The following is a 14,550-nucleotide window of genomic DNA, read 5'->3' as shown; positions in this document are numbered from 1 at the left end:
ATGTTGGAAAACTTAACACCCAAAAGAAAGAGTGTAAAGTCTCTCTTGAATACATTTCTATATTGATTCCATATAGAAATGATATTTTGGAAATAATTTGGTTTCATAAAATAACTTGTTAAAATTATTTTTTAAACCTAAGGCTTGCCTACAATTATAATTCCAGACCACAGAGAAAAAGTAGAGACAAGTATGTATAGAAAAACAGAGCGTGGGTCAAAGTGAGTATGAAATGGAATAAATACAGGTGACAGAACACAGCTAGTCTGGGGCCTGGCACGTAGTAGGTGTTCAGTTAATATTCACTTCCCGCTCCCTTCCTGATGACTGTTCTGCCTGTTGTGGGAGATGTCTGCAGGCCTGGGCATCAGGAAAGACTTCCTCAATGAATTGGCATGTGGGCTGTCTTGGTTTCAGCTCTTGCAGGTCAAGAGGAGATTTTAGGCCTAGTAATCATTGTATGCCAGCATCACACTAAGGTGTATGAACCCATTGATTACACCAGTGGCCCTGTGAGGTGGGAAATGTGGCTGTGCCCAATGTGCAGATGGAGGCACTAGAGTCCCAAGATGTAGGGTGACTTGACTTGCCCAAGGTCACTCACCTTGGTGATGGAGCCAGGTTTTCAGTGTGGCTCCAACAGGAATGGAAGTCAGAAGGCTCCTGCCCGCTTTGAGAGAGCACTCTCTCTCGTTCTCTCTCCCCCACTCCTCCCACACACACACATGAATATCCCTCCGTGACCCCTGAGACTTTCAAGAACCTCATTTCCCTTTGCCATGCCTGTGGATGCCTGTGAGTCTGAGCCCATCTTTGGGAGCAGCAGGGACCAGAAATACCCCAACTGGGCAGGGCCATATGGAGCTTCCCTGGGCTCTCAAGTCCTGTGGAGTGAGGCAGGTGAGGGGCCGGAGGGGAGAGCAGCCCCGGGTCTGGCCAGTGGCTGCCAGGTGGGAAGGCGGCCCCACCCTGTGGTCATATGTCCTAGGAGCGAGTGCAGCGCCGTCGCCGAGAACACGGGCTCTGAGCCAACCCAATACTTCTTAACAGTCGGCAGACCCCTCTCGGCCGCCGTTTCCTTGGCTGTGAAGTGGGTTAATGATAGTCCCTACTTCCTGTGGTTGCACTGAGGAGCGAGCAGGCTCATGTAAAATGGGTCCCGCCTGCCTGGTGCCTACTGAATGTACAGTAAAGGTCAGCTCTCATCTCCTTTCATGAGAAGCTGATTTTCTAAATGTGGACCAATAATTTCACCTTTCACAAACTCAGGATAAACCAGTATGGCCCCCGGGGGTGCCAACTAGCAACCTCTGTTTAGAATTTTGCTAATAGGAGGCGGCACCCCACAAGATGCCTGGTTGGTGGGATGGGGTTGATGAACACGCTGGGTGGATGGACAGGTGAATGGACAAGTGAAGGAATGCATGGGTGAACAAATAATAATGGGTGGCTAGATGAGGGAATGAATGAATGCACAAACGAACAGATGGGTGAATGAATGAGCAGAGGTGCCCACTAATGAATGAATAAGTAAATGCACTGATAAATGAACTAAGGAATGAATAAATGAACAAATAAGTGCACTAATGAATGAGTAAAATGAATAAATGAAAGAATGAATAAACCAATGAAGCACAAATAAACAAGTGAATGCAAATTGAAGGTTTTCAAGAAGAGGCATTTTAGAAGAGAAAACCAGCATCCAAAACTGAGCTCCCCCCCACCCCCTGGCAAACCTGCCTCTCGCAGTGGATGGTAGTTCTTCCTCTAGGTGCTCAAGCCAAAAACCTGGCTCCTCCCTCTCTCTCACACCCACACCGATCCACAATCCGTTGAGATCTACCTTAAATAATATACCACAAATCTACCTGCTCTTCATTCTTCTCAGTCATGACAGAGTCCAACCCCCATCATCATTTGCTTGGACTAGTGCAGTAGCCTCCTCCCTGGTCCTACCCATGCTCTCCACAGTCTGTTCCTCCCACAGCCGCCAGAGGGCGCCCGTGAGCACCTGTGTCAGGGCACGTCCCTCCTCTGCTCAGAACCCTCCATGGCTATGGCTCTCACCTCAGAGCAAAAGCCAAAGTCCTCCCACAGCACCCAAGGCCCTCCCATGGCCCTGCCTTGTCATCTACCTGCCCTCGCCTCCTTCTTTCCTCCACTCCAGCCATTCTGGCCTCCTTATGCTGTTTCCTAAACATGACAGGCATGTACATTCCTGCCTCAGGACCTTTGCACATGCTGTTAACTCAGCCTAAAATACTAAAATGCTATAGGTCAATACTTTCACCTTGACCACTTGATTTAATACTGCAACCTGCCCTGTGGGCCCTCCTGGGGCTCCCAATCCCCTTATTCTACTCTACTATTTACTTTTCCAAAAAGACTTTTCACCTTCCATTACACTATTAACTATTTTATTATGTTATCTTCGCTGTATATCTCCCCACTGGAGCGTCAGTCCCAGGAAGGTAAGACTCTGTCTGTTGACTAGAGTATTCAGAGCGCCTGGAACAGAGCCTGGCACACAGTAGGCACTTCATAAATGCTTAAGAGCAAAACCATGTGCAGGCAGAGGCACAGCTGGTTCATTATTCAGTGATCATTTCTAAAATGAAATGTCCATGGAAAACCAGGGTCCTATTCACGCCTCCTCCTGGAGGCTTTCCAAGCATGCTCCCTGCGGCTCCACTTTCTACCCCTGCACTGGCGGATCCTGAGCCGTGGCTCCTGCCTCATCCTGCCTCAGGGCACGGCACCCAGAGTCATCAGTCCTCACCAAGATGGAGAGACACCGAGGGTTAACTCTGGCAGCAAGAGCCGTCAGCCTCCTCATTGATACCCTGAGTCCTCATTGGTCATTTCCAGTACCATGACTTTCAGGGACAGCTCCTCGTCAGCTCCATCTCTGGAAAGCTCGGCCCTTGGGTCACGACGTCCAAGGCCAGAGTGCTTGCTGGGGAGGCTAATGGATCCCCTGGCCACAATCGGTGCCTGAGTCACACAGTTGCTTTCCTCCACAGGAACGCCCTGACATTCTCCATCCTTTCCCTGGCAGGGTCTCCCTTTGCCCGAGCCAGCATTAAAAGTGCCAAGCTGGAGAACTCGACTTTTTTTCACAAAAAGGAGAGGAGGGTGCGTTTCTACATCCGCCGCATGGTCAAAACTCAGGCCTTCTACTGGACTGTGCTCAGTCTGGTAGCCCTCAACACGCTGTGTGTTGCTATCGTTCACTACAACCAGCCCGAGTGGCTCTCCGACTTCCTCTGTGAGTACCGCCTGGCCCCGCCCCTGCCCGCGCCCTGACCCCTGCCTCACGCCTTTTCTTCCCAGCTCTCTTTCTCTAGCACTATGTGTTCCCTCTTTGGTCCTTGGCGAACCTGCCACGTCTGCAACTGGGATTGACGCCGATGTTGCTGCTGCCACAGTGACGGGCCCCAACTTCTTTGGGCCTGAGAGCTGGAAGCTCGAATTCAGGCCACCACCCCTTTCTAAGAGAGAGACATGGGAGTGCTAGTGCAGAAGGTATTGGAAGGGAGACAGAGAGGCAGAGACTGCAAGAAAGGCAGATAGAGATAGAAACACACATGCATCTCTGGGAATGTTAAAATAAATAATTTGTGGTTGAGAGATGGGGGTGCCTTAGGGCCAAAAAGTGGTCCGGTTTTATCTGCTTATATCTGACTTCTGCTTCCCCCCTCTTCTATCACACCTTCTGCTTCTTCCCCCTTTCCTCTCCTGCTCTGTTTGACTTCCTTGTATTTGGGATTCATCCCTAGAAGATCCCCTCCAGCAAACGTAAGAGCATCTTGCTCCCTCAGTGGGTACCAGGACCCCCAAGGCTTTGCCCTTCTGGGCTTATTCCCATATTCTAGGAATTAGCAGAAATAATAACAAAGTTGATGGCCAGGTAGAGTTGAGGAGAAGCAGTGAAAGGTAGACCTCTGACCAAGATTTAAAAAGTAAAGAGCCCAGCCAGTGTGGCTCAGTGGTTGAGCATCGACCTATGAAGCAAGAGGTTATGGTTTGATTCCCGGTCAGGGCACATGCCCAGGTTGTGCTCAATCCCATGTAGGGGATGTGCAGGAGGCAGCTGATCAATGATTCTCTCCCATCATTGATGTTTCTATCTCTCCCTCTCCCTTTGTCTCTGAAATCAATTAAAATAAATAAAATAAAGAGCTTTGAGGAATCAACAAGAGCAGTGGCTGGGCAGTGAGGAAGGCAAGTGGATGCCCTGGATCTGGCTGTGGCCCCTGAGTGAGGACTTAACCAAAATCATGTTGCCTTCTGACTGTCTTCCTCCTGCATTTACTGGCTTGTCTGACTTAGGTCTGTGGATTCTCTGCCCTTCTGACTTTGTTCAGAATTGACCCAGACAGCCACTGGAGACAGTTGGATCTTCAGCCTAAAGAGGCCTGGGAACCTGGTCCAGGTCACTGTCTCCTTGTAACCCTCATTGTTTCCAGTCACATTGGCTGACCCCCCCAGGACACCCCCCCAGGGGCCAGGTCTCCTTCCAAGAGCCCTGACCTAGTTCCAACCTTAGTAATTGCATTTGGTCCCCCTGGAGTCGCTTACAAATGAGGACTCTCTACTTCTAGTCTTAACCTCCTCTGATAGTCTATTTTTAATCTCCCAAATTCTCCCCACTAATCACCCTGCTCTGCCTGTCCTGGTTCAGGAAGAGCAGGTTCTGCCCTGGGCCTCTGTGTCTGTCAAGGTCCTTTAATTATCCCCAGTTGCGAAAAGTGAGACACAGAGAAGTTAAGTAATTTTCTTAAGGTCACACAGCTAGTTCATGATGAAGTCGAGATTTGAACTCAGACTCCAAGCTGTGTCTGATAACAGATCCCTGTCCTGGCCACCAGGTGGCCGTGGCCCTCAATGCCTGCCCCTACTTTGCCCTGTGACCTGAACGAGGCATTAACATATCCATTAATTGCAGGCGTCTTCCATTAGAAGGCACTCTCAGTTTATGTGCCACTAAAAAAGAAAACAAAACTGCCGTTTAAACTACGCCATGCCGATTTTCATATACACTCCAATTCCAGAAATGTCAGAATGTGACCAAAAAATGTATGTCTTAGAATCAGTGAAGTCTATGAGTTTCTCTGAGTCTCAAATTCCTCGTCTGTACTTGGTGGAAGAGGTTTCTTCCAGACCCACCAATGCCATGGACAATTCTCTCAGGTTCTGTGCATCACTGGATTCCCTGTTTCCATGGTAACTGGGGAACAAGCTTCTTGGAAACTCTGGTGGTTCTTGGAATGCACCAGATGTTATAGACAGATTTCCCTCCCTGACATTTCGGTCCTGGAGGTGCTGGAGACCCTAAAATTCCCCTCCGACACTGGGAGCTCTCTGGAGTCCTAGAAACGAAGGGAATGTTTTGATAGGAATGAGTGGGCAGGACCTTGACAGTCAGTTCAGGCCATCTCTTCAAAGGATAATATAACAAGCATCCTTGACTTTCAAACAACATTAGCTTTGTGACCCAAATTGAAATTCTTGGAAGTATGAGTCCTCTATCTTCCCTTTCTGTATGCTTTGTTCCCCTCAGAAGTCCTCCTTATCTCTCTCTCCCATCCATTAGTGAGTACCTGTGCCCTCCCTGCCCCCCTAACAAGCCCTCTCAGAAAAAGACCTCATGTTAGACAATTCTTTGCAAAAAAAATTGTGTTGTCTCTCCCAGAGGCATTTGCACTGTTATGCTTTCTCATGCAAGAACAAAAGGCTTTCAACAAAATTCTTGCTCAAGACTTTTAGACGTCAGCAAGACCGGACTTCCAGGGGGCATCAGAGAGGTTTTCCAAGTTGGAAGAAAAACTGTGCCTTAGATTGGTTCCCTGTGATGCTCCAACTCCATCCCTGACACAAGGGACTTGCAAATAGGACACCGTTATGATTTCTGTTTCTATTTTTCCTTTGGAGCTCAGGCATATAAAAGTGGGTGCATCAGCCCTGGGTGGTGTTCTCAGTGGTTAGAGCATCGGTCCGAGCACCAAAGGGCACTGGCTTGATTCCCAGTCAAGGGCGCGTACCTGGGTTAAACGTTCCATCCCTGGCCCTGGTTGGGGCATGTGTGGGAGGCAACCGATGGGCGTGTCTCTCTCACATTGATGTTTCTCTCTTTCTCTCTCTCCCTTCCCCCTCCGTCCTGCACTCCCTTACACTCTCTCTAAAAATCAATGGAAAAAAATATCCTTCCACGAGCATTAACAAAGGGGGGGAAAAAGTGGATTAATCACAATTTTTAGATTAGGACACACTGGCATCATAGGACTGGCCATTGTTATTTTGTTAGTTAGCCAGTTAGTTCTTAGTTAGCCAGTTAGTTAGTTCATTCACTGATTTGTTTGTTAGTTTTTAAAATGTAGTAAGCTCCCAGGAACCCACCACTCAACACAAAACCTAAGGTTTTGGCAGTAATCTACATCCAGCCCTTCTCATCGAACCAAAGTAACAACTGAAAGATGATGACCCCTTGAAGTTTATCTTGCTCCTCTTAAGATTGGCCTTGGGTTGGTTGGGGGCGGGGAATAATTGTCACTCCTCCCCATTAGCAGAGGGGAAACTGAGTTTCGTGGGAAGGAAGCCTCGAATAACCTTTAGCCAAGGCCACTAAAGACCATCCTCTCTCTCCCTTTCTGCCAGGCCAGGCAAGGGACAGGATTGGGATTAACAGGAAAGTCAGACGTGGTAACCCCCTCAACAGCACTAACCTTCTCTCTGTTTCCCCCTCGCCCTTGTAGACTATGCAGAATTCATTTTCTTAGGACTCTTTATGTCCGAAATGTTTATAAAAATGTACGGGCTTGGAACACGGCCTTATTTCCACTCTTCCTTCAACTGCTTTGACTGTGGGGTAAGTGCCCTGGTTTCCATGGAGTTTATTTCTGCGACTCTTACCCAGCATGAAGCTGATGGTTGGGGATACCAGAAAGGGGGAGCAGGGTCCCCCTGGGTAGGAGAGGCTCAGCTGAATGCAATAGGAATGCGAGGACCAGCTCAAACATTGGATGCAGGCACCCAGCGCTGTCAGCCACTGCCTGTGGGAGAGCCAATATGTGGACCCTCTTTGGAAAGTGGGGGTGACCTGGCCAGGGCTAGGGATTCACCCTCGAGAAACTCGTGCCCGGGAGACACATACAAGAATGATCTGAGCGGCCTTGCTTACGGTAGTCCCGAACCAAATGACCCAAATATCTCTTTGCAGTAGAATAGATAGGTGGCGGCGTATCCATGTAATGGAATTCTCTGCAGCAATGAAAGGCCGCCCACCACACCTGCACCCATCGGCTTGACGATACTGCACAAAAGGAGGCAGACAGTGACAAACGCAGACCATACCGCGTGTGCTGTTCTGCTCATCAGAGTTCAGGTGGACAAAACTAAGCTGTATTGGTTAACGGTGATACTCGAATACTTTAAAAAGGCAAGACCTCAGAAACATTATGATGAGCGGAATAACGATAAGCTGGACACAGAAGATCGCGTACGGCATCATGCCATCTACACGGAATGTGCAGAAGCAGCAAATCCACAGACAGGAAGCAGATCCGTGGCTGCCAGGGGCTGGGGGAGGGGATGGAGAGTGACTGCACGTAGGGACATGGTCTGCTTTGAGGGTGACAGAAATATTCTGGAACTAGATAGAGATGATGATCATACAACATTGCAAATGAATGTTGCCACTGAATTGTGCCCTTAAAATGGTTAATTTTATGTGCTGCGAATTTCACCTCAACCTTTTTTAAATCTAGGAAATAGTTGTTACAGAATTCAGGACAGTGGTTAAGTCTGAGGGGTCCCCAGAGGCTCCCAGGGTGCTGACATGTCCTGTTTCTTACATGGGTGGTAGCTACACAGGCACTCTCTCTGTAATTAGGTGTTTCTGGAATTCTGTGCTCACACCAGCTCTTAATAAATAAAAACAGAGAAGGGACGAGAGGGGTCTGAGCGCGGCACCCTGCTGGCGTTTGAAGGTGGGAGTTGGGTTGGGTTCCTGCAACGTTCGGGCCCAGGCTGTGTTTGCAAAGACTCTGGGCACCAGAGCCGATCCTGTGTCCTAGGTTATCATCGGGAGCATCTTTGAGGTCATCTGGGCCGTCATAAAACCTGGTACATCCTTTGGAATCAGCGTGTTACGAGCCCTCAGGTTATTGCGTATTTTCAAAGTCACAAAGTAAGTCTTTGGCGGGGGGGGGATGGTTATTGGGGCCAGGAGGGACGGGGCACCTCCAGCATGTTGGGAAGGTGGGCTCAGCGGCCGCCACCCAGGCCCAGCCTAACGCCCACCCCCACCCCCGGCCTCTGTTGGCAGGTACTGGGCGTCTCTCAGGAATCTGGTCGTGTCTCTTCTCAACTCCATGAAATCCATCATCAGCCTGTTGTTCCTCCTTTTCCTGTTTATCGTCGTCTTTGCCCTTTTAGGAATGCAGCTCTTTGGCGGCCAGTAAGTGCTCAGCAACTTCTCCGACTTCTGCTTCTCTGGGGTCTGACCCAGGGACCCCTTCAGCCCCCACACGCCAAACTCAGTGCCTCCAGAGACCGTCCTCACGCCGACTGCCCTTCTCGTGGCCCGGACGCCCTGTGCACGCACCCAGACAGGCAGGGCCCTGGGTCCCACTCAGATGTCCTTCTGGGGGACGGAGACGTGAAGATGTTGCCCTGGAAACAAGATGCTAAACTACGCCCTCACAACACCTGGGGCAGGGCCAACGGGAAATGTCTGCGTTTCCCCCACAGGTTTAATTTCGATGAAGGGACTCCTCCTACCAACTTCGACACTTTTCCAGCAGCAATAATGACGGTGTTTCAGGTACAACCCTAACCCAGCCCCGCGCCATGCAGGGCCACAGGAGAGCACCAGAACCCAGAGCAGAGGGAGGAGGAACGTGGGCAGGAGCCTTTATTGGGGTTTCCCCAGGAGGAGTCGGGGAGGATGAGCCGGTTGAGGATTGGCTCGTTTGTATAATTTCTGCGGGCTCTGGGGCGTAGATGCTGACCAGTGGTCTGGTACCTGGCCCTGGAGTGATTCGGACAGAGAATGCTGGCCTGGGGGGTGAGAGCCTGATGGGGGAGGTGGTGGAAGTGTGGGCCCTGGTTTGTATTTGAAAAGTATGTTTGGGGGCCAGTCGTTCACTATCCCTAGGAGTTAGCCAGCCTGACTCTCTCCAGGGTAGGCAAGGCCCAGATGTCAGAGCATCAGAATACAGAAAAGACATACCCGCCCTCTCCCAGAACTGCAAGACACCCCTCCCCTGTTCCAGAGCAGAGACACTGACCCTGGGCGGTCTCCCCCAACCGGCGTCTGTGCCCATGTGGGCGCATGATCTGAGGACTGGGGCGGCCCCGCTGGGACCTCCGGAGCCTTTCCAGTGGGTTCTGTCTCTTTGGAGGACAGACGGTTATGGAAAGTGGGACTTCGCTCCCCCCTTCTGGGAGAGTGGCTTCTAAATAAGACCCCGAGATGGGGGTTGGAAAGAGGACCCCATGTTGCAGAGTTCTGACCCCTCACATTAATGATTCAATCGTAGTCACCACCACCCACAGGTCCTCGGCACAGGGTCCTGGCCCAGGAGCAGCTCTGGCCCCCGTGCCACTCGGAAGTATCTGGAAACAGTTTGGGTTGTAACCCCAAATGGGGGAGTGGGTGTCACTGGCACCTGGTGGGAGGAGGCCAGGGCTGCTGCTCAACACCCACAGCACAGGGTGCCCCAGCACAGAGAACGACCCGGTCCCGAAGGCCAGCAGTGCCGAGGCCGAGAAGCCCTGCGTGGTGAACAGCTTAGCGTGTCTGGAGTTCTTTCACATTTACTTGATCCTCATGGAAATATCAGGAAGGGGGCGAGTGGCATTGTTTTACCAAGGACGTGGGCACCACCTACCTTCCTCTCAGTCACTCCATAAGCATCAGCCCAGTTTCTGCTGCCAGCACCTGCTGGCAAAGCCTGCTCTGGCCACCAGCACCCGCCTGCCCAGGCACAGCCGCCAGAGGACCAGTGAAGATGTTACTTAACAGAAACTGATTTCTCACACTTCTGGAGGCTAAAAGTCATGGTCAGGGTGTCCGCAGGGGTGGTTCCCGGTGAGGACTCTTTTCCTGGCCAGCAGGCGGGTCTTCTCGATGTGTCCTCACATGTGGGGAGAGAGCGAGCGAGACGCAGAGGATGCCCAAGCTCTGCGGTATCTCTTCTTACAAAGGCACTAACCTCATCATGAGGGCCCCACCCTCATGGCCTCATTAACCTTAATGACCTACCTTTTCCAAATACCATCTCATGAAGGCTTAGAGCTTCAACGTATTATTTTAGGGGACACGGCTCGGTCCCTCTCAAACCCCCTTATTACCTCAGGGAAGACAGTTACAGAGGTTGGTGACTTCCCCAGGGTCCCCTCCTCCTAGAAGCTGGGCTGAGAGCCCTTCACTGCGGGGCCAGGCAGGTTTGGGCCCCACAGCTGCGTCTCCGAGGGGCCCGTGGCTGAGAGGGGGGTTGGCTGTGTGCTCCTCCCTCCCTTTCAGATCCTGACAGGCGAGGACTGGAACGAAGTCATGTACGATGGCATCAAATCTCAGGGCGGCGTGCAAGGCGGCATGGTGTTCTCCATCTACTTCATCGTGCTGACACTCTTCGGGAACTGTATCCTCCGCGGGGGCGCGGGGGCACACGCCTGGATGGGGGCGCGCGGGAGGGGACCGGGAGACCCCGATGCCCAGGGTCCCAGCGGCGTTGCTTTCCCTGACTCTGGCGTCCGCAGACACCCTCCTGAATGTGTTCTTGGCCATCGCGGTGGATAATTTGGCCAACGCCCAGGAGCTCACCAAGGTGCCGTGGGTGGGAGAATGTTTCTCTGGCAAAGTTGCCACCCGTTCGTGACAGATAGGGGCCGTGCTGGGCATGTGGGGACGGGGACAGGGTCAGAGCTTTTGCCCTGGCGGCACCGTGCCAGGGAGAAGGCACCTCCTCCCCCTCAAGCAGACTGTCCCTAGTTAAGTGGATTCTACAGCAAAGGAGGTGGGAGGGGGTGAGGCACTGGGTTACAGGAAACAGATGGCAAACTCCACCGCGTACCCGTGGACAGGCAGCGGGCAGTGTCAGAGGACCTCCAAGAGATGATGCAGCCCCAGGCTCGAGGGCACTCACTCTAGACCTGAAAGGACAGGCCAGGTGGAGAATAACCCACACGGGGTCTTGGGGCTTGATGTCCATCCCCGTGAGCTTGGGAGCTGGCCGGACCTCACCGCTGACTGGTAGCAATAAAGGATTCTGGCCCTGGATGATGTGGCTCAGTTGGTTGGGCATTGTCCCAGGCCCTCACAGGTTACTGGTTCGATTCCTGGTCCAGGCACATGCCCAGGTTGCAGGCTTAATCCCCAGTAGGGGGCATGCAGGAGGCAGCCAATCGCAGTTTTTCTCTCTGATAGTCATGGTGCCAGGCATTGCTGTTATTGCCTTTTTGCAGAAAGAGAAATTGAGGCTCAGAAAAACAAAGTCACCAGCCCCAGCTGGCAAGAAAAGAGCTCCTACTGTTCATGGCACCACCCTGTGCGTGTCAGGTGCTTGGCACAGTTCTTGGTACAATCAAGTGCTCCATATAGGAGCCTCTGGCAGTCACTGGGCAGGAGCCAGGCCCTGGGCCTCGAGCTCTCATTTTATAGACCCAGTAAGGGAAGGCTGGGATTTGAACCCGGACCCGGCAAGCTCCAGAACCCACGTTCTTGATTCACATACCCTGCTCCTTTCATTTGAGTCCAGCTGGGCAGGTAATGATAAAAGTAATAACCACAGAAAGGTCTAATGGCCCTTTAATGCTGGGCACCAACCAACGTAACAGATGGGGAGTGACTGTTCTCCCCATTTCACAGATGAGGAAAGTGAGACCCAGAAAGGCTAAGGGGCATTGCCACATCGTGAGGAACTGAACAAGTAGAGAAGTGACCCCTCAAAGAGCAGAAGACAGGAGGTCAAAAGAGAATTTGGGAGGTTGGGGTGAGAGCCTTCCAGGTGAGGAGAAGCCCGGTTTTATTCGTGGTCAGCGATAATGAATCATCTGGGCAGCCCCGGGTGCCGGATGCCCCCTTTGGGGCCCGCCTCACACAGGCCAGAGGAAGCAACGCTGCTCTCAGTGACACCGCTCACACCCCTGGGAATGCCCACAGCAGGGCCTCGGGGCTGGCTGTGCACTGCACGAGGCAAGCTGAGTACCTTCTGGCAGTTTGAGAGGGGGCGAGCCAGGAACAAAGGCTTTTAGGAGCTACAGCGTCTGCCCTAACTCCTCACCAGCAGCCCCGTCATATGGAGAGAACGTGTGCAGAGTCTTCCTCCCAGCCCAGGAGGGCCAGGCCTGGGCGTCCCACGGCTTTGTGGCCCCAGAGCCTCGAGGTGTTCAGGATGTGTTCATGGAACGGAACCAAACTGAGCAGACGTTGCCAACCCTCCATCTGCCGAGCCTGGCAGGAGGGAGAGAGAGTTTCCCAGGCCCAGCTCCGACTGGGGGGGGGCGGGGGGGGTCGGAAGTCTCCACCCCCCGAAACACACGGCCATGGGCCTGGCCACCGTGGAGCCGGCTGGCATGGCTGCTCTGGGGACCGATCCAGCCGTGAGCTCATCCAAGTCATTGCGGAGAGGGGACGCCAGGAGCGGGGGCAGAGGGGAGGGAGAAAGGCAAGCTCCTCGCCTGTGAGGTGCGGACATTCTCCTCCAGACCCACATTCTTCATTTATTCCATAAGCATATCTTAGCATTTAACATGTGGCAGGCACCCCACAAGCCCCTGATATGTTTTTAGCTCATTTAATCTGCACAGAAACCCCGGGAGGTACCTTCTCACATCCCCGCTTTACGGCTTTTGTCACTCATTCAGAAGCATTTATTGAGGACCTGCTGTGAGCAAGGCCTGGTCCAGGAACCAGGGACACAGCCATACACAAAATACACAGAAGTCCCTGCCCTCGCGGCGCTGATATTTGAGTGAGAGAGACAGACAAGGGATAAAATTGTCAGATGGCGCTAAGTGCCAAGGAAGAAAGTGAAGTAGAGAAAGAGAGAGCTGAAATTTCGAATGAGGATGATGAGGCGTGGAGAGGGTCAGTGACCTGCCCAAGGTCACGCAGCAGTAAGTAGTAGAACCGAGATGTGAGTCCAAGTAGGTCTAGAATGTGTGCTCATGGCCGCACGCACTGGTGCTTAAACATGAGCGTGTCTCATACTCACCTGGGAGCTTGTTGAGGATGCAGGTAGACCCAGCCCAGGTGCTTGCGGGGCCTGGGAAACTGTATTTGCAGTGTTTCTGAGGTAGGTGGTCCGCGGTCCTGGCTCTGAGAAACGCTGGGTGTGGTGCCAGGAGGCAGGAGGCCTTGTGAGAGCCGGGGGTCCGGCTGGGTCCCTCCTCTGTGTTGTCACTGACACAGTGCCCTGACCTGACCATTTCTGAGGTGGTAAGATTGCTTCTTGCCCCAGGGATCACATGACTTTTCCTATTGGGTTCATCTCTGGCCATTTCTTTCCTGTTGCTTTTTCTTTGTTGGCTTTTCGGTTTTACGAGTGAGGCCCTGCATGAAGGCTGAAGAAGGATTTAAGGCCCCCAAACATCTTTTTCTTACGTATTTTTAAAACATCTTCCCCCAGCCCTAGCGGGTTTGGCTCAGTGGATAGAGCGTCAGCCTGCAGACTGAAGGGTCCCAGGTTCGATTCTGGTCCAGGGCATGTACTTGGTGGCAGGATCCTCCCCAGCCCAGGCCCTGGTCGGGGCATGTACAAGGAGCACCCAATCAATGTGTTTCTCTCACATCGATATTTCTCTGTCTTTCCCTCTCTCTTTCATTCTCTAAAAATCAATGGAAAATAGTCTTGGGTGAAGATTTAAAAAAAATGAAAACATTCTTCCCCATTCTCCTCCTTTTTGAACCTGACCGGCTGAGCATATAAGCTGCTCCCCTGATTTCCCTCCGGAGGCTGTTGGCAGTGTATGCGATGGGCCCTGGGATGCCAGATTTTTCTGCACGTGGGGACTAGTCAGTGTTGTTATGTGTGTTTCCAGTCTCGGTTCAGGAAGCTTAAGTGGCCTGGAAATTAGAGTGAGAGGAAAATCTTTGCATTAATTTCCGGCTCCTTGAGACGGTGCAGAAAAATCTCCACTGTGAAAGGGGAGGGAATCTTTTTCTTTCCTTCTGGCTGTGTGCTAACATAGGGTTAATAATGGCTAGGTATCTGACGTGTACCTATAGGGGACAGCAGTACACTTAACCGGCACTAGGCATCTGTTCCTGTTGTCAGACCTTGGCTCTGATTGGTGGAAACCAAGGCCAAACCTGTTTGTAAATATTTCCAAAGTCGTCCGTGATTAGCAATAGGGTCGGAGAGGAGGCCCCGAGGCCCCGTTCGTGTTTTGTAAACAGGGATCCCCTGTGCCTTTTAGGATGAACAAGAAGAAGAAGAGGCAGCCAACCAGAAACTCGCCCTCCAGAAAGCCAAGGAGGTGGCAGAAGTGAGTCCTCTGTCCGCGGCCAACTTGTCCATAGCTATGTAAGTGCCCCCAGCTCTG

At 52.0% G+C, this 14,550-nt stretch overlaps 1 protein-coding gene across 1 annotated transcript in view; it reads left to right on the top strand.

Annotated features, from left to right (window-relative positions):
- The window catches only part of CACNA1A (calcium voltage-gated channel subunit alpha1 A), a 177,225-nt gene that overhangs the window by 83,088 nt on the left and 79,587 nt on the right, over positions 1-14,550 (top strand). The window contains exons 9-15 of the mRNA XM_081091349.1: positions 6,756-6,868; positions 8,076-8,188; positions 8,327-8,458; positions 8,752-8,824; positions 10,529-10,646; positions 10,765-10,832; positions 14,425-14,531. Of these exons, the coding sequence (XP_080947475.1) occupies positions 6,756-6,868; positions 8,076-8,188; positions 8,327-8,458; positions 8,752-8,824; positions 10,529-10,646; positions 10,765-10,832; positions 14,425-14,531 (724 nt within the window). The remainder of the gene's footprint in view (positions 1-6,755; positions 6,869-8,075; positions 8,189-8,326; positions 8,459-8,751; positions 8,825-10,528; positions 10,647-10,764; positions 10,833-14,424; positions 14,532-14,550) is intronic.

This window comes from Myotis nattereri (assembly GCF_964212035.1).
Source record: "Myotis nattereri genome assembly, chromosome: 5".
In the NCBI taxonomy this organism is placed as follows: Eukaryota; Metazoa; Chordata; class Mammalia; order Chiroptera; family Vespertilionidae; genus Myotis; species Myotis nattereri.
Note: the sequence above shows the minus strand (reverse complement) of the source record. Positions and strands in the feature narration are given on the sequence as shown.